We start from the raw sequence: 20,072 nt of genomic DNA, 5'->3' as shown, positions 1-20,072 counted from the left end.
GTCTTCCACGCTTGGCCTTTATCGACCTCAACTAGCGGGCGGAAAGGGGAGGGATGTCTTCCACCCATCCCCGTCGCCCCATCTCATTCCAACGCAATGGGTCCATCTGCAGGTCTCGAAAGAGGTGCGGTGACCCTGTAAGTGACCCTGGAAGTGACTCTGGAAGGGACAACAAAAGGTCACTGACCAATAGGGTCGAACGGTTGGTGCTGACTCTTGCATCATACCAGCGTTCATCAAGCACTCTCGGAATGTGCGCCACCAGTACGTTTCATTCCGCCCTGGGTCACCTGCGTTTTGGATGATTCCAAGATCCTTCCTACAGTCAGACACGTCCCTTTACAAAACGACATCATCCAATAGAAGGCCTCATAGACAGCCTCATGCCGTTGAAACCGCGGCGCATCATGGACGAGGTCCTGCCACCGCGTGCCTCGGCGGGCCGCAATGGCACAAGAAAGGCAGCTAGTTCGGTTTCTCCCCCGGCTCCCACGACAGCTGATCGCCCATCCCGTTCGTGGCTGGCCAAGGTTGAATTGAGCATCCTGCCCTGAGTGGCAGACAAAAAGAGAAGAGCCAATGGGATCAAGCCCTCTCCTGAGAACTTGGCATCAGAGTGCGAGAAAGAGACTGCCGGCGCCGTCTTCCGGACGCATAACCTGGGAACCTGGCCACACCTCAGTTGACATTACAGTCAAAGTACGGCGGGGCTCAGTTGAATTCTGCAGACCGATGGAAGTTAACACGCAGGCAGACGTATCTGGTCATTTCGTTGGGCAGATGAGGCTGGCCGACCACGGCCGCCCTGTCACTTACACGACTAGATCGAGTCCATCTTTGAGATATCAACAGACATAAATATACATCAGTCTCCCTCGCCTCCGAGTCCAGATTTTCCTAACTATGCTCGCCAGTGATAGCTTTCCTCGTTCTTCATACCTCGCACATTCTACACCCGTTTCGTTTCGATCCGCTATTTTCCCACCTACGAGTACTCAGCTGTGAGACGAGCAGTATTCAACAACCCGATCTGCCATCCCTTATCCCCCTCTCTGCTGCAAAGCCTACCTGGGATATCGACGGTCTAAACTTCACTTGGCTTGGCCTCGTGGACTCACTTGCGATATTGCCCTTCTCTATCCTCACGTACACTCTCTGGATCATCCCATTCGGCTGTTCCCGCTTAATATCCGCCTATATCGCCACCCACAACGCTATGCCATCCCAAAGCAAGAAGACGAAGCCGACGTGCGTATCTCTCACAAGCCGTGATGTTCTGATCCTCCCCATTCCTGTCGTGGACCATCACTAAACACGTTTCACTTCTACAGACCGGCCCCGCCATCCCTTCTCGACCACGACACATTGAGCACCGTCGCCCGTTCCGGGTCGCCACCGAGGTCTACAAAGAAAAACAAGAACCGGAAGGGGGGCCACGGCAAGAAGAACGGTGGCCCCAGGACTTCGGATGTTGGGTTCGAGGTGGCTCACATGGGGGGCCAGTTCGATGACTGATCAGGTGGCAGAGCTGTTGCTGTTGATATGATCCTTTTGTGTGACGGGGAGGTAGTGATGGACAATTTGTAGTCTTCATGGGGTCCAGTATTACATTGGATACCCTCCATCGTTTATAGCCGTAAAGGACTTGAGGCTAGCCAAGTCAGATCACCCAGTCTCATCCGTTGCCAACGCGAATGTCTCTCTGTGAAGAGTTTCCGGTCAGCAAGGAATGCTATCAAGTGTGGTTTTCAACCCAGACGGTGAGGGGCAGAGACCGCGAAGTGAGGATATAAGTTAACACTGGCCCCAAGACAGGCTTCTAGCGCCAAGATGTACCCTTCCATCTTGGTAGACAAACATACTGTGATTGGACTAAAGGCTTATCCCAATTGACCCGTCAGCTGCAAGTCCGCGGTGGCTTGGAAACATGGTTTCCACTTGTTGGGTATAGGAAGACTAAGGCGTAGCGGTGTCAACGGCTAGAGATTTTCGGGTCACACAACTTCTCTGATAATGAGGTTACAAAGCCTTCGTTGCTGATTCCCATGATTAATAAAACACTTGGCATCCAGACAGTTCCCCTAAATGAACCTAGCATACAATATCACATCTTCAATATCAGCACAGCAAAACCACCCGTTGTTATGACACTCATACCGGCAGTTACCTAAGGGGGTTTAACGGCATTCGTCATACTTTACGATGGAGAGAAAAGGAAAAGTTCATATTTTCCAACGGAACTGTGTCTATTTTCCCATAGTATGGGTATGATATGTCCATGCATAAAACATGTCAAGCTGATTCGCTTATGCGGTCCGTTCGACCGCTAATCATCTACACCGCCGTGGTCATACACCGTCGTGGTCAAGGATCGAAAGTGAGAAGGCATGAGGCTGTGAGTGCCAAATCCCAGATGAGATATACAGTCAGGGGAAAGACCAAGAAGGCATAAAGCATCTGATATGTATTTTAGACTCGAGACAAACTAATAAGCAGTGTGTGTGCCGCCCTCCTTAGCAACGCCAATTTTATCAAGCCCCAGTTGGCAGATGAATACGTACTCTCGCTCGCAATGATAATTCAATTCCCTTCTCGGTCGTGTCGTCATGTGTTGGTGTAGTGTCTTTGTGTATTTAAAGGAGTCGTCGCACCAATGGCTCGAGAAGGCCCCCTTAGTCGCCCACCCAGACATTCCTCAAAGACGATGGTTCAATGCGGCCAGAGGCGGCGCGAGGTCGACCCCGGTAGCCCTCATCTGTGGTACCGTAGCGCGGACTGAGGTCGCGGTAGGAGACGGGCACGTCCGATTCATCGCCGCTGTCGTTCTGCGCTGTTTCGACGGCTGCAGCGGCAGCGGTGAGAAGAGGTCGGATGCGCTCGCGCTCCTCGATGGGACGTTCGGATAGATGGCTCCAGCCCTGTGCCCACCAAGCGTGTCTCCAGTTGCTGGCGCTCTGCATGAAGAGCAAAGTGAGGACCTGAATCGAACGCGGTTGGCTTTGGGTCTCGGGAAATACCATGGTGGACTACCATGGTCGTTTGTACACGGGGGGCGAAAACATACCTGCAAGACGCCGACGGCCAGGACGATACCAAGATCGATGGCCGAGATCCTCACGGTCGCCTCGCGCCATGGGCCAACGCAGGGCGTGTCGCGACTGAACCTTTCAGCGCATCGGACATTGCCGGCGAACGGCCAGCCGCGGTCCTTGACGCTGTTCAGGCCGCAGCAGTCGAGGCTATCCTGGATGCTTCGAATAGAGGACTCGTCCTTGGCGGAAAACATGCGCTGCCAGCGGGTGGATAGAGCGCAGTTCAAGTCATCTCCGGGCAGGGCGGACTGCAACAGGAGGACGGCGATGGCGGTGGTTAGGATGCCCTGCAGAGTCTGGATAATGGTGGGGAAGAGCTGCTGGGCGCGGGCCGTGGAACCGCTCGCGTTGAAGAGCAGACGCGGATAGTAGAAGGCGTTGATGGTGCCGATGATGGGCAGCAGGATGGGAAGAATAGACAGGAAGGGAGCGGTCGGGAGGAAGAGGTTGGTGCTCGAGACATGGACGATGCTGCGAGAGGGGTCAGTTGTGTTGGTGAAGATCTCGGCGATGCTTGGCATAGGGACTTACATGGCCGTCGTCAAGAGCCCGAGAACGATCTGCAATACACACGCAAAATAAATTAGCTAGGTTTTCATTGAAGGGATTCGACATGGGGACTAAGAGTTGTCTCGTTCTCGCCTTGGTCGAGATCTCGCTCGATTGGGCTACTTACCAAGATGAACACAATGCCCGGATTGCCCATCATCGCGGTGGTGTGAATCTTGCCCGATCACGCGTGCGGCACGAGGTCGCAAGGTCGATGCCTATCTCGATGTCTCTGAACCAAGCTGACCAACAAACAAAATCATAGGAAAAACAGCGGATTGTGAGCGTCCAAAGGGCTTCACATATAGAAGAAGAGAAGTGTGTTGAGTTTGAAGTAAAGTGGGAGGTGGAAGGTGAAAGATAGAGGACGAAGTGAGACCTCTTACCGGGTCGGAAGACCCTTGGACAATCACAAGGGCCGATGGTTGTGGTAGCAGCGGGGAGCTACTGGGGAGCGACCAGATCGAGCCTTTCCACACCCCTTCCGGGGCATTCCAAGGCACCCTCAACGTGCCCCAAGCGCCAGCGACCAGCGGCAAGTGCTGAGCTACGCCGGGCAACCACAAGCTCTGCAAGCTCTACACCACCCTCAAGGAAAACACCGCTGCTGCAGCAGGTTCTCGACGTCATGGCCCAGCCCTCATGAGAAGCTTATTCCCTCAGACACGAGCACGCCATAGGCTCGAGAAGGCCTTTCGCCGCCCGGGGGAGGGGCAGGCCGAGACACCCTAGGAGACACCCTGGGAGACACACCCTGACGACCCATTTGCAGCACCACTGCAGGAGGCCGCTGGCAGTCCGGCAGCCTGCATTATGACATGGGATGGGATGGGATGGATGGTGGACTCCGCACGCGGCGTATTGAGTACCAGCATTGCACGAGGGCGCAGTCGCCCCGTCTCTTTGCCCGTTCACGTCCACGTCCATGTCCACGTCCACATCCAAATGCCAATGTCCCCAGCCAGGTCCTGGTCGCGCAGATGGTGTGTATGTGTGTGTGTGTGTGTGTGTGTGTGTGTGTGTGTGTGTGTGTGTGTGTGTGTGTGTGTGTGTGTGTGTGTGTGTGTGTGTGTTGCTGTCTGGTCGGCCGGATCGGGTCCTCTGTGCTCGTGTGCCTTTGAGCACCAGGAGGGCGGGCTGATGATGATGATGACGCTGGTGACATGGAGGGAGCTTTCAAGACACATCCATACAAACGCCCGCACTTCGATGCCGCCATGCTGATTGATTGCTCAGTGGGGTGTTTGCTTGTGCTCCGTGCAGCGAGCGGCCAACTCTCCTGCACTCGCCGTTGGCTATTGCTCGTCCATTTGAAGTTCTGGATGCCGGATGTCTTAATGTCTAATAATGTCTTGCCACCCAAACATTGCCATGTGCACGTCGTCTGGCCCAAACATTCCGATCCGCTGGAATGCACCTGTTGGCGAATGGGATATCGTCCCACCCTACCCTGTCCCAGGGTGCATGTTTTGCTCTCACCAATGAGGCCGGAGAGCGACAGAGAAGATGTGAATGGTTTTGTCTTACGAGCACAGGATTCGTTTGGCGGAAAGAGAAGGGAAGACAAGGTTGAAGCAGTCCAAAGACCGTCGGCTGTCGGCCATTTGTCCTCTCTCCATGTCCTAGGTGCACTGATGCGCCAGAGCGGAATGCTTAAAACGGAGATACCCGCGTGCGGTTGGTCGGAACCGACAGTGGGCTACTTGTACAAACCTTTTCGCGTCAGAGGCAAAGGCAAAAGTGTTGGTAGTGGTGGTGCAAAAGCCTGAGCTTGCCTTGGTCGGCAGCGGATGGTTAAACGAAGCGACCGACCCCGGGACACGGTAGAGTTCGCCGGGTGTCCCAAGCGGCCGTTCTCGAAACTCACAAAACGATAAAGCACCTGAAGCAGTCGGAAAGAAACGGGATTCGGTCTCGTCAGGTCATTTTTGCGCGACAAGAAACTGCACACAGCAGTCAACCCACGCCAGATGGCAGAGGTTGTTGAGTGATGAGAACATCCAGATCTGTTGTGGTTCGTGAATGTCAAGGATCTGGGGCAGAAAGAGGACGGCACATCTGCAGCTGGCGGCGAAACAGGGCCCACAAGGCTGAAATGGGAATATTTCCCGGAAGGCGTTCCGTTCCAAGAAGCCCAGCCGGTAAGTAAGTCGCCGAAGTGGAGTTGCCGTTCGTCGGGGGGCTTGGGGGGATCACAGTCGAAACCTGGAAGCTGACGACGACGCTGCCTGCATGCCCAACCTCGAGAAATGCCGGAATGCGAGCTGATTGGGCTTCACGGGGCACGCTAGTTATTGGCAAGAGACTGGTGCATGGTTGGTGACCGAAAGCTCGTTGACGAAACATACAAGCGCTTTGTGGGGATATCAACTCGGGTTGCGCTTCCTGCACTTTTCGCTTCAAGGTTTCCAACACGAGTAGGCTCCCATTGAAGCTGTAGACGGGGCTCAAGAGTCCATTTGCGTGTCCAAGATACGGCTGCATTCGGCGTTAGATGGCGTGTTCCTTGGCCAAGTTGAGACGAAGGAACATTTTGCTTGCTTGAGATGAGAAGGAGGCGAAGAGCAGCGGGGCAGAGGAGAAGGATACCAAGCTGAGTTGTCTTATGTAAGACATGGATGGCTTCTAACCACAAGGGGCTGCCTCGGGATAATCTAATTGGCTAAAGCTTAGCGAGCTCTGTGCTTATCCCATTTGATGCTCTATCTTATCTGATGTACTCCACATCTTAACCCCTCCCCCTCACTACGAAAGGAGCTCAGCTACAGCGGAAGGAGTACCTGAACCTGCACCTGCACCCGCACCCGCACCCGCACCACGGCTATTGCGACCTTACGCGGCGCACATCAGCCAAGCTCGACGTCGTCCTCTTTTGTTCCCATTTTCCCTCTTTTTTCCCTCCCTCTTCTCCCTAGCGCCGTCATCCTCCCCATACCTATGTATGTCTGTCTGTCTTGCTCTTCTGACGAACTCCTGTTTGCGTCCGTCTCACCTCCGCATTCTTCGCGTCTGAGTCCCCTTCATCCGTTCTCAGAGGCCAGCTGCACCGCAACATACATTGGCTGAGAGAAGTAACACGATAGACGAAGACCAACAAACGATTGATTACTGACAGACATCGCGCCCCCAGAAATGGCTTCTCTCACGTCAAAGTTCGCCAATCTGAACCCTTTCTCCAAGTCGGCCCCCGAGGATGATGAGGAGCTCGGCGATGCGACCGACAACACCACCCTTGCCGGCGGTGGCCACGCCGCCCGTGACTCGGAACTGAAGCACCGCCTCCGCGTGAGTCGTGCTCTCCGCTCCTTTCTCGTCGACCAAGGGGTCATCTCGTCCAGCGACGCAAATCTCAGCTCGGATCACCCCAGCCCGGCGCTGCAGGCCCTCGTCGACAAGCCTCACATAATCGTGCCACGCGAGCTCACAGACAGGTCTCACCCGCTTCCCGAGTACTTCATCAGCTCCAGCCACAACACCTACCTCTTGGCCCATCAGCTCTTTGGAGACTCCTCGGCAGAGGCCTACAGCGAGACGTTGCACGCTGGCGCGCGCTGTGTCGAGATCGACGCCTGGGACAACCCCGACAACAAAGACGAGCCTAAGGTCACCCACGGCTACACCTTGGTCTCCAACATCCCCTTCCGGACCGTCTGTGAGACCATCCGCGACGTCGTCGACCAAGAAGCCAAGGCGCCCGAGCCCGCCGCACCCATTCTGCTGTCCCTGGAAAACCACTGCGACCCGGAAGGCCAGCTACGCCTGGTCCAGATCATGAGAGGCGTCTTCGGGGACCGCCTTCTTAGTCGAACCGTGCGAGAAAAGGGCCACGCCGAGCAAGACGGCCAGGGCGACCACGTCCGTCTGGAAGAGCTGGGCAGCAAGATTGTCGTCATCGTCGAGTACCACTTCCCCGGCGAGCCCGATGACAGCAGCTCTAGCTCAAGCGACAGTGACGACGAAGAGGAGAAAAAGGCCCGCCACGATTACAAGGCCAAAAAGAAGGAAGTCCCTCCTTCCCTCATCATCCCGGAGCTGGAAGAGCTCGGCGTCTACGCCCAGTCCGTCAAACCCGTCAACAACTCTTGGTATGAAGAGGTTCTACAGGACGCACCCCACCACCACCTGATCAACGTTTCCGAGTCCGGCCTGGCCTCCCATCTGCCCGAGGCCACCCACAAGATCTCCCGCCACAACGCCCACCACCTCATGCGCGTCTTCCCCAAGGGCACCCGCATCTCGTCCAAGAACCTACACCCCGTCCCTTTTTGGGGCGTGGGCGCCCAAATCTGCGCCCTCAACTGGCAAACCTTTGGCGCTTCGATGCAGATCAACGAAGCCCTGTTCAGCGGCTCCGAAGGTTACGTCCTCAAGCCCGCCGAGCTCCGGGCCGGCGGCTCGGGCAGGCTCGGCAACGGCACCAAGAAGAAGCTCCGGCTCCACGTCGGCGGCGCGACGGACGTTCCTATACCCTCCGGCCGCGACGACGACGAGACCATCCGGCCTTACCTCACTTGCACGCTCGTCCACCCCCACGACCTGGCGATTAACCCCCCTAAGAGGAAGACAGCCGGGTACAAGCAGCATAAGCTCACCGGCTTCCTCCACAAGGGCGAGAACCCCCCGCCCACCGACCCCTTGTGGAACGAGGTACTGGAGTGGGAGTACCAGGACAACGAGATGGTCTTCCTGCGGATGCTTGTGAAGAGCGACGACAGCTTTTCGAAAAACCCCATCTTGGCCGTCGGGGCGGTGCGGCTGCTCTACACCATTCCCGGCTGGGTCTTCATCCGCATGCTAGATCTGAAGGGAAGGGAGACCAAGTGCTCCATCCTGGTCAGGTTTGAATTCGTGGACGCGTGATGACGGGTACGGACGAGGTCTCCTTATTGACGATTATCACGACTATTCCTCCTGGCGGTTTCGTAACTCTAGTACATGCCTCTCAATCGCCGTATCCAACTCTTCCATAGCGTCGCGTGATTGATGTCACAGTTCGGAAACGAATCTTTGATGAGACGGCGCGTGTACGTCAGTTTTATCATGCTTCATCAAAGGCCTTCCCTCTTCGCACACCTTGCAATCTCCTCATATGACTGCAGCCCACCACCCAACTCCGTCTCGGATCGTGATTCTCCCACCCGCAATGCTACTCCTCGTCGACCCCACACCCGACGACAGCAGGGTCATCGTCTCGACGCTCGAACACCCAAGCGCGCGGCCGAACACATAGTGATTCCCCCAGAGCAGTGAGACGGCGTAGCACACTAGCGTGAGCTCGCAGTACAGACAGGTCGGCGCGCCACGGAACCACAGCGCCTCGCCTTCCACAACATCGTAGGCCGGCGAGTACGCCGCCGCGAACTCAGCGGCGAAGGAGAAATCGACGTGGAAGCAGGCGCTGCGCCTTTACTGAGTCGACGTTGCGCATGAGATATATGACGGAGACGACGGCGATGCGGCCGAGGGCGTTCACGAGGGAACAGACCGCAACGCCTGACTCCTGGAGTGTCAGGCCGGTTGTGAGGTAGAAGAGCTGCCGGAAGATGAGTCTCGCGTTGAATGTCCGGGCCCTTTGGAGCCAAAGTGGTGTAAGAGCTTGAAGACGGGGATCGGCATCGGGATAAAGCTGTCTCGTCAGTCGGCCAGTACGTCCTTCGAGCGCGAACTCTGTGGAGTGTGTGACGGACGAAGCACCGGGAAACGTAATCAAACACGGGAACGGCATGATGCGACCTTGGACGGCGATGGTCGGGACCCTGATGATGTTATTTGCCGCAAAGCACAAGGCTGTGAGGACGACGGAGCTGAGATACCGTCAACATCGGTGCCGTTGGCCGCTTTTGGATACATGGAGGCGTCTGGATCACACACATCACTGTGCATAAACAACTGCTTCAGTTAGGTCATTTGATGCTAGCATGGCTTCCTACTTGCTACCAACGATGCTATTAATCTTGAGGTTACCCTTTCTATCCTTCCACAGGCCCATCGTTAAGATACCAAAGGGCTTAGACGCGTCTCTGATCAGCGAAGATGAAGGAGCAATTATCACGGCTAGTGTCTAGAACGGTTCAACGATATCGACTTGCGACAACTCAACGGTTTCTATCATGCCCTACAATCTCGACATTGTGGTCAAATCACCCTAACAAAACTTATGTTGCAGAGTATTTAAGGAAGATACTGCTAGGGTTCTTGCTGTGTAACTTTAAAAGACTGGAGTTAATACAGCCAAGGTCACACATACTTCTCCTTCTATTTTACAATCTTGGAAAGGGAGAGTAGGAGACCGGTTCTTCCCTTCGCACGCACTCGGCACCAGTTGCTCGGTTGTTCAGGCATGATACATCACCATAGCTAAGACCTGTTGCGCCGGGGTGCTCTTCTTGGCTCAAACATGGATAATGTCTCCGGACGGCTGATGACAGGGGTCGAGTTAGATCTTTCTGTCATTTACCGGATGATCTCTTCTCACGAATCTGAGGCAGTAGTGACAGAATTTCCTTGCTCTGGCCGTGAAGAGCTCCGTCGGCGTGCCCAGAGCACGCCCTTGGCCAAAGCCCCAACTCTCCGTACGTATGTCTGGTGAGGGTCCGCACACGACCCATCACGTCTAGAGCAACTGAGCCCTTGGGCCGACCACGGACACGTTGCTGTATCACGACAAATGCTCCGGTTCGTGGTCACCGGCCCTCCATGGCATCAACCGACGATCCACGCGATGCGCGCCGTGGACCAACCCAACCCAACCCCCCCCCAAGTAAACGCTCGCCCCCAGGGATCGTAAACCGTTTGAATCATGCCCGCGGCAGTTCGCGGGCGTCGAGGAGCTCCTGTCGTGACTAAAACCACCCGTTCGCTGGGCCCTGGCTTGCCGTGGAAACCCGAGAGACTGGGTCGCAAACACGGGCTGCGATTCGGAGGGGGGGGGGGGGGGGCGGATGGTTCGCTGGGGACACCCTTGATGGTAATGCGACTGCTTTCGCCAAGAGGACGTCGTTCCGGGTTCATCGGTCTCGCAACTCTATCCACGACTATCCGATGTCTAGTTGTAACACGCTGACCTCACTCTTTCGCCTTCTCTAGAAAAGCTGCTAATTGTCGAGGAGGATACAGCGACAAGAGGGTACGCGTCTCTCGTTGGCAGGAATTACAATATCGCAGTTTTTATTTCCCCTCCTCCCCCTCGAGCTGTTCACCCACGCAGAAACTTCTCTTGCAGCGTCACGGCCTTGCTGCAACGAAGGGGTCTAGGTTCTGGGTTCGGTTTTGACTTTGTACACGTGTGCTAGTCATCCCTCCGTGTCGTGTCTTCTCTTCCACGAACGGGCCAGGCGGAGGCCTCCAACGCCCCATCAGCTCGAGTCTGGACTCCTGGCCAGCCGTTCCAGAACGAAGTTGGCTGATGCGGAAGAGGCTCTTTTTTAGTTTTTTTTCATTTTTTTTAGACGTGAAGTCACGCAAGGGCCAGTGGGAATCCGATGGCGCGGAAGTGGCGGACGCATTCATTTTAGTCTTGCGAACTTTCAGACGACTCGTCAGTTCCTGAGGGTTTCCCAAAAACCCAAACTAGTCCCTAAGTTTCTGAACGGTAGGTGGTGTAGAGTTTGTACCGCCCGGGACCGAACCGGCATTTCGACTTGATGCCGCTGCTTGGGGAAGAAAGAGATTCGACGGCAACGGATCTGGGCCCTGAGTCTGAGCCTGGGTCTAGGGTGTGTCAGCCGAGATGAGAAGCCTTTGGACCAGTTTACAACAGTAAGGAACACGGCGGCGTCAAGTGGACGGTGAATCATGTCAGCGATGTAGATATTGAATTATCAATTCGTTCTTGGATTTAATTCATGTTCATCGCTTTTGTTCGTTTTTATCTAGATTTCCTTTTCCTGTCCCCCACCCCCGTCAGAAGTTGACGCCCGCGTCCTGCGTCCGGTACGCCCTCGTGACCCGGGGATCCCACTTCATCTTGTTCTGCCTCTCGAGCTCCTGTTGCCTCTCGACCTCGAGCTCGTCAATCTCCGCAAAGTGACGCCGCCTGTGGAACGGCCACCGGCCCTTGCGGTACAGCATGCCGATGATGAGCCCGAAGATGAGCACGCCGCCGACGGAGCCCAGCGCGATGGGCAGCGCGGGCATCAGCTTGACGCCGTTGCCGCCGCCCGAGGTCTCGGCCTGGCTCGGCGAGGCGATGCCGCCGGGTAAAGGCGTCGGCGTTGGCGTTGGCGTCGGCGTCGTCGGTGGCGGGCTGCTTTCCGGTATGGCCGGCGGGGGTGGCGGGATGAAGGACGGCGTTGGTGACGGCGTCAGAACGGCCGGCGGGGAGCTGGGTAGCACCACCGGAAGGGAAGTAACCGAGGGTGGTGGTGCTGGCGCATCTGGTAGTGGTGTTGATGTTGCGTTTGTTACCGACGAGATGACGAACGTGGTGAGAGGGCGGTCGGAGCTCAAGGGCACGGGTGGTTGTGGTGGTGATGGCGTCGGTCTTGGTGAGGCTGTCGGCGTGTTTTGCCTTGCGGGCGGCGCAGACGATGATGATAATGGCAGGAATGAGCCGGTTGGTGCCGCCCGCCTCGGACCTGTCGAAAGTGCTCCCGTCGCTCCGCTGAGTGTGTTTGGTGTCCCCGTCCCAGCCCCCGTTCGACCACCGAGAACAGGTCCCGAGAGAGGCGCGCTGCTTGAGACGCTGAGAGGGGTGCCAGCCCCGGGTTGAACGCCGGCCATGGCGTAGAATTTTCGTAGTTAGACGCGCCTGGCGATCGATTTCCGTGGAATGATATTTAGAAGATAGTTATGTGTGCGGCCGGCCGTTGGTGTCGTGTAGTCGTATGGGGGGGTATCTCAGTCGTATGTTCGTTGTGTAATGAAGCCGGATCAGAGAGGCGTCCTCTGGACATAGACTCGCCGGTTGAGACAGGTCGAGCTCAAGTGACAGTAGTAATGGACACGAGATCGACCAGTATGTATCGAATACTTTGGCGAGAGTTGGATTTGATGGAGATAGCCGGGTTACCGCAGTGAAGGTTGTTCTGGTGTAAGTCGTTCCAGCGGCTCGAGAATCCTTTCACCTGTCTTCGTCCGCCAAGCCGGAGGAGCTGTCAATGTCGGGTCTGGTTCAAACAATACAGATTAAACAAGTAATAAACATCACACAATGTCGGTCCCGGAATAAAGAGTGGCGGCTCTCCCGTGTGCCAATGCCAGTGAAAACGAGGACGGGTCACATCTTTAAACAATATGTGGCCACGTACCTACCCCCCTCCTCCCTCCCCAGGACCTCCCATCTTCGGGCAATCGCCTGAGGTGCATGCCGGTACGATGTACATGCTCGCTCTCTCTCGCTCTTACACTCCCTCGGTGCTTCAAGATCTCTTTGCCCACATGCTGCAATAAACCTTACAGGGGGAGGAGGGCAAGGGAAGGGCACAAGGGGACAGTTTGCGCTGACGTGACGCAGAGCTGGGACAACACCCACACAACAGCAGGAGAGGGACGCACACCAAGAGAGGGATAAGAAGGGCACACAAGTGGGCACAAGAGGCATCGCAGGGATCTACAGGGGCCGCGGCCCGTCTCACAATGGTATTGATCCCTGCACGCCACTGGAGGCTCAAGCGCGGCTCCGTTGTCCCATCACCGTGGAACAAAGTACACTGCACACATGCAAGAGTGTATGGGTAAACTTATACTCGTTGGTTTCGCGGTTCCCCCCTTCGCAGGGTTGCTGCCAGTCCGTTCCAGACGTGGAACGTTTGACTTGATATTCTTCAGACCAATGAAACCATCGACTCCTACGTCGTCCCACGTCTCTCCCGCCCTTTCGACCAAAAGCGCCCCTCTTTCAAGGTTCATCCCTCAGCTCCCACCAATGTTGCCAAATAGTCGGCCGTTTCTTTGGCCCTCGGAAGAACCATTGGCGTCCGCATTCGCTCGTCTATCGGACAATGAGTTAGAGACCCGTAAACCTGAACATTGACCTTTTCATTCCAGAGAAAGGCCGGACACCCCTCCCTCGAAAGCTACCTGTACTGCCTTGTCTGCCGCATACGGACACCGATCCCGGTTCACCTGTCAAACGATCTCACTTCGGAAACTTGCATGATCCCCGTGTCGGAACCCGCAACCCGCAAGCCGCAAAGACGACCGGTCCCCGGCGATCGAACTCGTTGGGGTTTCCCCTAGCCAAAACGCAGCAACAATTTGATCGACAATATCACGGACCAGAGTTCCTGGCGGAATTAATTTTCTGTCCACCCAGGCAGAAACCAATCCCATTACCATAGTTGACATCACTCTCGTCGGGATGACTGTTGCAATATGCTTGCAGTGTTTGCAGTGTTTGCACGTCGTCCGCCCGTGCCTACAGGTCGTACGTAGTATGCTTGCAAGTTCTCGGGAGTTCATTAAAGATCGCTTCCCACTCTATGGTGACACACCGTAGTCACTCTCCCCATTAGGCGTGGGCATGCCGTCCGGGAACATGAATGTCCCGCGCTTCGAGCGAAGTTCATACTCGGTCCACCTAGTCTAATCCGTATCATCCTCGCGCTGAAGCTTGACCCCGAGTTTGCGCTGCAGACGTCGCTCAGAAACGAGACAGCAGAACTCGGCTAAGAACGACTGTAGACCAGGAGGAAACCATCGATTGGTCGCTACTGGTTCTCCTAATCGAGTCACAGATTACCGGGTAATGAAGATGAAAGGTGATGATTTGACCGCCGCTGCCATTACGACACCCTACTCCCCTTCCCTTCTTTGGTGATTCTATGGCCATGCAGCCGCCATCCTCGCTTTATATATGACTATTTTGTGATGGGGCAGTCTGCACTACCGAATCAATTCCAAGTTACGCCTCTCCCTCGATGGAATGAACTTGGTCTCATTAACTACAACAACTTCCGAAGCAGCACGTAAGGTCGCAACTCGAGCGTACCTGGGAAGTTCTCATGCTCAACCACCCCACCACCGTATTAGCACTCCATTTCCCCCATCGGCCATGGAGAATCACCCGGCGGGAGATCGTCCGCCAGCTCCACCGGCCTCCGCGATGGACGACCAAGAACTCCTTGAAAACATCGACGGCCGCATGCACGGCCCCATGGGCGGATTTGTCAAGAAATACTTTGGCAACCTTCAGTACGCGCGTCAAGATGCCTCATTGGAAATCCAGAGAGCCGGAGGAGGAGTTGGTGGCCGCTGCGCAATTCCATCGACCGCTCCATCACCCGACAACTTCCTACGATGGTTCTCCAGCCATGCGTCGCGGGAGCTTGACGGCGCCCGAGGCTCCCGGCACATATCGAGCAACGAAATAGCCCCCGAGCACCAGAGTGCACGTCTCCTCTTGACCATGCCCACCTCCCCGGCCTCCAACGTACCGACAAGATGGGACCATGTTCAGGTTGTTGGCCAGTTTTACCGCCATGGTTGCGTTTGTTATCAGGATGGTCTTTTACGCCTCTGCCAGTCCGCACAACAGGTCTTCGCCAGTCAGCCTACACGGCTCTTCTTGCACGGCTTCTACATCCGCGATTCACTGATCGAACTCTGGGCCTTTGATCGATCCGGCTTATATTGTAGCGACGTATTCGATGTTCAGAAAGATTTTATCCAATTTTTCTCCATCATTGTCAGCTATCAGTGTATGACAGACCAGGACCTGGGGAAGAACAACCTCATTGAGACGGATGAGAGCGGCAGCTATATTGTCCTTGATAGCAAGGCGATGCCCTCCCTGGGAAAGCTCTACCTCGAAAGCCAACCAATTGCGTCGCGGGAAAGCGTTGTTGGCACGGGAACAACTTGCTACCGGGCTAGAATGCCTGGTTCGAATCGATGGGATTACGTGTTGAAGTTCAAATGGCGTTGGGCCAGACAGCGTCCGGAAGACGAGCTTCTGAAACTGGTCCAAGAGAGACGCGTCTGGGGTGCCATCTCCCTGGACCACTACAAGGAACTCGAGAGTACGGCGAATCTGCGTCGAAGTCTCCGATGGGGGTCACATAGAAAGTTTGTTAGGGCACACTCGCCCGAGAGACATGCAAGCGTGGATGAACAACGACGGCATGATGCTTGCAGCGCCAACGGACTCGTCGACTGTACAGAAGAAACCGGCCATTTCTTTCAAAATCGCATCCTTGCCTGCACCCTTACTTCTCCCGTCGGCCGATCCCTTTGCACTTTTCAGTCTAATGGAGAGTTGCTTCGAGTATTTCGTGATGCTATCAAGTGTCACCGATCACTGTTTTGTGACGCCAAAATTCTCCACAAAGATGTGTCTCCGGGCAACATGATCATTCTGGATGGCCAAGATGAAGGAAAGCCCCAGGGGATCTTGATAGACCTCGATTCCGCAGTGGAGCTCGCTGAAGAATCAGGAACAGAGCTCGGGATTACCGGCACCAGACCATTCATGGCTATTGGTGTTCTGAAGGGTCAATACCATACTTACCGGCACGACTTGGAGTCCTTCCTTTACGTTTTCTTGTGGGCAATCATAACGAACCACGGGGAGAATCCCCCAGCCACAAGCAAGCTCCGACAATGGAGCAACGGCAACTGGGAAGAGTTGGCGCTACGCAAGTCTCTTGACATGGATCGAGATAACTTTCAAAGTATCTTGGGGGAGATTAGCCCCGAGTTCCGTTCCCTTAAGCCGCTCGCCGAAAGCCTACGCCAAATTTTGTTTCCCTTACGGGACGGTGTGATTTGGACAGGGAGCGACGGCTCGTCTGAAGCTGTAGACAAGCTTTACGACAATATAATACACGCGCTCGAAGAGGCCATTGTATTCTGAGGGTGGAAGATAGATAGTATAGCTATCTGGAAGTTTAATTTATCCCAGCCAGAGCCGCGCCCATGTGTTCTATGTCCAAAAAAGCCTTTGGGTGCATCTATCCACTTATTCGACAACTGCCTGCCTTTACTCTTACTGCTTGTTCTTTTTCTTTCCTTGCTTTTCTTTTCTTTGCTTTTCTTTGCTGTCCGCTGCCCGTTTCCTTGCCCTAATCTGACCGTGTGGTGAGCGGCCCTGCTGTGTCTCGCGGGTCGGCCGTCGCGCAGCCCGTTCTACAAGTCATACCGGAACGGCTGCCAGGCGGGCTTTGTCAAAGCTCGTTTGGAAAGGCTGAGCTGTTTACCTTTTTCCAACAAGGATCTACGCCTCTTCCTTTTCGATTTCATTCTGAACCCACTTGATCAAGCCGCCCTTTGCGACAATCTCCTGCAGGTTTGCTGGGAATTCGCCAACCTTTTCCTCCCAGCAATCCCCACCCTCGCCCTCTTGCAACTGGACAATGCTCCGCGCCACATCCCACGTCAGTGTCCACTGAGTTCGACGTGTGAGCACTTTGTCCGAGCCAAAAGTGGCGCGTAGACGCTCAATAAGACGGGGGACCTCCAAGCCCAGCTGCGCGTTGTTGACGCTGTTGCGGGAGAAGATGCTTCCAAAGCTACCTGCCACAACGAGTGGGATCTGCTTGGCCAGGATCGAAGTCGCGGCTTGCTCTCTCGAGGATCCACAGCCAAAGCTGAATCCAGAGACGAGGATATCGTTGGGTTTGGTGATTACTTTGAAATTCGGATCATAGTTCGACATGCAGACGTTGGCCATACCCTCTGTCGTAATGTCGTCCTGGTACGTGTACTTTCCTGTACCTTGCTAGTTAGCAGCGAACCTTCTCCCAAGCTTGTAGCAGACTTCCCTGGGTAAATGTTGTCGGTGTCGAGGTTTTCAGCATCGCAGAATACGATCTCGCCGCTAATCTTCTCAGGAAAGCCTGGAAGGATCGGAGTAGTGGTAGTCTCTGCATCGCTGTTGCCTACGGAAGACTCAGCCCGTTCGATGAGAGATTCGAGTTGTTCCAAGACATTGCCGAGCTCGCTTTCCGTGATCGCTGGTGCACCAGTGCCGTAGCCAAACTCCACGCCAGCGTAGTTTTCCGGGACCTCATAAACACCCGGGCCCGAGATGACGCCGTTGAGCGCGCTAGCAGCCACAACCTCGGGGCTGGCAAGATAGGCAAGAGCATTGCGAGACACCATGCGCCCCTTGACGTTCCGGTTCGAGGCCGATATTCCCACTTCGCCGTCCTCCAACAGGCCGGTCCCCAGTCCAATGCAAGGTCCGCAGGAGGCCGGAAGCGGGATGCTCCCAGCCTCAAGTAGAGTCTGCCAGCTGCCTTCGTCTTCGGCAATCTCCTGCTCGGGAATCGAAGCTGCTGCAACATAAAGCTTGATGCCCTCGGCAATTTTAGGGATCTTGCCACCATTGGCCTTCGCCGCGTCTTGGAAGACCTTCGCAGCTGCAGCGAGATCGGAGGCGCGGGAATTGGTACAAGACACAATGTATGCCTTGTCCACCTTGATTTTCTCGGGAGCAAGCTCGCTTAGTGGCGTTGAGATTTTGACAGAGTTAGGACCCGAAATGTAAGGCGAAAGAGTCGAGAGGTTGATGTAGAGTTGCTTGGCGTAGTGAGCTCCGGGGTCAGACTGAACAGGGTTGGCGTAAAGCTCGTCAATCTTTTCATGTGTAATCCGCTCTTTGGTTGTCCGGTCCGGGAACATTGCTGCCTCTGTGGCCTTATACCGTAGCCAGCGCTTTAGATTCTGGTCCATAGGGAACTGTTTAAATGTCGGGTAAGCCCATGCTTCAGTTCGAGAGGGGCATTTTCCTTCCTGGGAAGCCTTACCATCGCTGCCAAGGCAGACCATTCGGTGGACATGTTGCTGATGGTCAATCTGTTGTCAATCGAGATACTGGCCATAGTCTCCTCGGAGCCGGTAAACTCAACTGCGTGGTTCAGGACATCGCTCTTGAATAACCCACACAACGCTACGATAACGTCTTTTCCAGTGACACCTGGAGCCAACGTCCCAGTGAAGGTTACCTTCGCAACGGGAGGGACCTGAAACCAACTCTTTCCGGTAACCCAGATTCCTGCTGCGTCTGCTCTAACAACAGCTGATCGAAATTCGCAAGCGCACCGTACATGTTGCTGTGGGAATCCGATGCCACGCACATTTGGCCGGGTCAGACAAACAGCTCTTCGACCTGATGTTGTATTAGCAGAACGATCCGCCGTTCGAATCGTGGAGAACATGTTTACCATGATTTGGTGACCGATCGAGTAGCCGGCGGGGAAGAAAGGAACGCCGTGCGCCTTGGCGAATGCCTCAATCTGTTCAGAGTGTTAGACAACGTGAGGTCTGGGGTGGCTGTTGAGCATGGACTACGTGCCTGCTCATACTTCTTCAGGTTGAACTCGCTCTTGTTCTGCACGTCGTGATCGAGAGCGAAAACCAGTTGCGATGGGTCCTTGATCCTAGTTGCGCCCATTGACATAAACTTCTTGGCGATAGGCCAGGTGTTGTCGTGAGACATGCATCGGGAGGGCTCGACCTGTACGTAGTCGCCGCTCCGAACGACCTTTCCCTCCGGAAGCCCGACAGCATGGCGCTGCACAATCTTTTCTGTCAACGTTTGCGGCGCCTTCTTCTCGGCCGGGGCGTCCGTGAGAGGGGACAGTGTAATTCGGAAAAGCGAGAACGATCGTCGGTCGGAGGTCGCCATCAACCGGTGGTATGGGGGCTGGTAGAATGACGTGCGTGGGAGACGTTGACTTATCGGGATGCGACTACATGCCCGGCTGAGCGATCGAGCCCACGGGGCGGTCGCGACCTGCGAGAGTTAGTCTTCAGACAACCAAGGAGAATGGAGAATCACATACTGCTCTGTGCGCCATCGCCATGTCTTAGGAGCTGTCTTTGGGGCAGTAGCAAAAAAAGATCCCAATATCAAACATCTTTTTTCCTGGGACTTGATCAGCGGCACGAGCTCCGCAACCCAAATGCCGATGACAGACCCAAGGAATCAATGACACTGTAGACATTTTCAATTGCAACCTACCTGTGTCCACTTACAAGTAATTACCCGACTCACCCTCCACACAAACAAATCACTCTGACGAACAGATGGTACCGATAAAGAAACGACAACCAACGCCTTTCGACGACACTCAAGCCCCAAGATCCGCCGACCAAATGGGACAGGTTTAGGCCTTGGCCACTGCGCCGCTTAAATCGAAAAGACGGGTCTCGGCACGCTCATCACCAACTTTGAAACCCCTCGCTACCATCGAAGTTTCGCTGGAACAGCAGTATCCGGAATCGCAGACCTGGTTGTTGTGTTGGAAGGCAAAGGCCCGGGGGGCTGGGTAACGTTTGCAGGTCGGGGATCCGTGCTGCCGACCAACAGGCCAACAGCCACCCCTGCATGAACCGTCGCCGGGGGGGGGTCATGAGGCGGTCGGTGTTGGCGGGCTGCCGCTGCCGTCCCCTCTCATCCCCGTCCCCCACCGGATCCCGAGTTTCCACCTTCTCCCGAGAAACATCACTTTTCACATTTGCAGTGAGGATATCCAGTTGATCCGGCTC

At 55.2% G+C, this 20,072-nt stretch overlaps 7 protein-coding genes across 7 annotated transcripts; 3 read left to right on the top strand and 4 right to left on the bottom strand.

Moving 5' to 3' along the window:
* Positions 1 to 1,216: 1,216 nt before the first annotated feature.
* On the top strand, positions 1,217 to 1,515 carry CDEST_07060 (uncharacterized protein; the record flags this gene model as incomplete). The annotated part of the gene is made up of 2 exons (XM_062923219.1): positions 1,217 to 1,248; positions 1,332 to 1,515. The coding sequence occupies 2 exons, from the start codon at positions 1,217 to 1,219 to the stop codon at positions 1,513 to 1,515; spliced, it is 216 nt and encodes a 71-aa protein (XP_062779270.1).
* A 1,157-nt stretch (positions 1,516 to 2,672) lies between these two features.
* CDEST_07059 (uncharacterized protein) lies at positions 2,673 to 3,801 on the bottom strand (the record flags this gene model as incomplete). Its single annotated transcript, XM_062923218.1, has 4 exons — positions 2,673 to 2,978; positions 3,065 to 3,563; positions 3,624 to 3,652; positions 3,769 to 3,801. The coding sequence occupies 4 exons, from the start codon at positions 3,799 to 3,801 to the stop codon at positions 2,673 to 2,675; spliced, it is 867 nt and encodes a 288-aa protein (XP_062779269.1).
* A 2,646-nt stretch (positions 3,802 to 6,447) lies between these two features.
* Positions 6,448 to 9,493, top strand: CDEST_07057 (Putative C2 domain, phosphatidylinositol-specific phospholipase C, X domain, C2 domain superfamily). Its single transcript, XM_062923216.1, has 2 exons — positions 6,448 to 6,580; positions 6,774 to 9,493. The coding sequence occupies exon 2, from the start codon at positions 6,774 to 6,776 to the stop codon at positions 8,499 to 8,501; it is 1,728 nt and encodes a 575-aa protein (XP_062779267.1). The 5' UTR covers positions 6,448 to 6,580; the 3' UTR covers positions 8,502 to 9,493.
* On the bottom strand, positions 8,727 to 9,491 carry CDEST_07058 (uncharacterized protein; the record flags this gene model as incomplete). The annotated part of the gene is made up of 3 exons (XM_062923217.1): positions 8,727 to 9,002; positions 9,052 to 9,308; positions 9,455 to 9,491. The coding sequence occupies 3 exons, from the start codon at positions 9,489 to 9,491 to the stop codon at positions 8,727 to 8,729; spliced, it is 570 nt and encodes a 189-aa protein (XP_062779268.1).
* Positions 9,494 to 11,543: 2,050 nt separating the features above from the next.
* Positions 11,544 to 12,362, bottom strand: CDEST_07056 (uncharacterized protein; the record flags this gene model as incomplete). Its single annotated transcript, XM_062923215.1, has 1 exon — positions 11,544 to 12,362. One exon carries the CDS (start codon positions 12,360 to 12,362, stop codon positions 11,544 to 11,546), a length of 819 nt encoding a protein of 272 aa, XP_062779266.1.
* Positions 12,363 to 14,634: 2,272 nt separating this feature from the next.
* On the top strand, positions 14,635 to 16,434 carry CDEST_07055 (Putative fungal-type protein kinase; the record flags this gene model as incomplete). Its single annotated transcript, XM_062923214.1, has 1 exon — positions 14,635 to 16,434. One exon carries the CDS (start codon positions 14,635 to 14,637, stop codon positions 16,432 to 16,434), a length of 1,800 nt encoding a protein of 599 aa, XP_062779265.1.
* Positions 16,435 to 16,794: 360 nt separating this feature from the next.
* Positions 16,795 to 19,209, bottom strand: CDEST_07054 (Putative aconitase A/isopropylmalate dehydratase small subunit, swivel domain, Aconitase, domain 2; the record flags this gene model as incomplete). Its single annotated transcript, XM_062923213.1, has 4 exons — positions 16,795 to 17,255; positions 17,315 to 18,260; positions 18,329 to 18,817; positions 18,919 to 19,209. The coding sequence occupies 4 exons, from the start codon at positions 19,207 to 19,209 to the stop codon at positions 16,795 to 16,797; spliced, it is 2,187 nt and encodes a 728-aa protein (XP_062779264.1).
* Between the last annotated feature and the right edge of the window lie 863 nt (positions 19,210 to 20,072).

The sequence above is a fragment of the Colletotrichum destructivum genome, chromosome 4, assembly GCF_034447905.1.
Source record: "Colletotrichum destructivum chromosome 4, complete sequence".
Lineage (NCBI taxonomy): Eukaryota > Fungi > Ascomycota > Sordariomycetes > Glomerellales > Glomerellaceae > Colletotrichum > Colletotrichum destructivum.
This window is presented reverse-complemented; position numbering and strand designations above follow the sequence as displayed.

Coding starts and splice junctions, on each gene's coding strand:
- CDEST_07057 (XM_062923216.1), top strand. CDS start 6,774: ATGGCTTCTCTCACGTCAAAGTTCGCCAATCTGAACCCTTTCTCCAAG.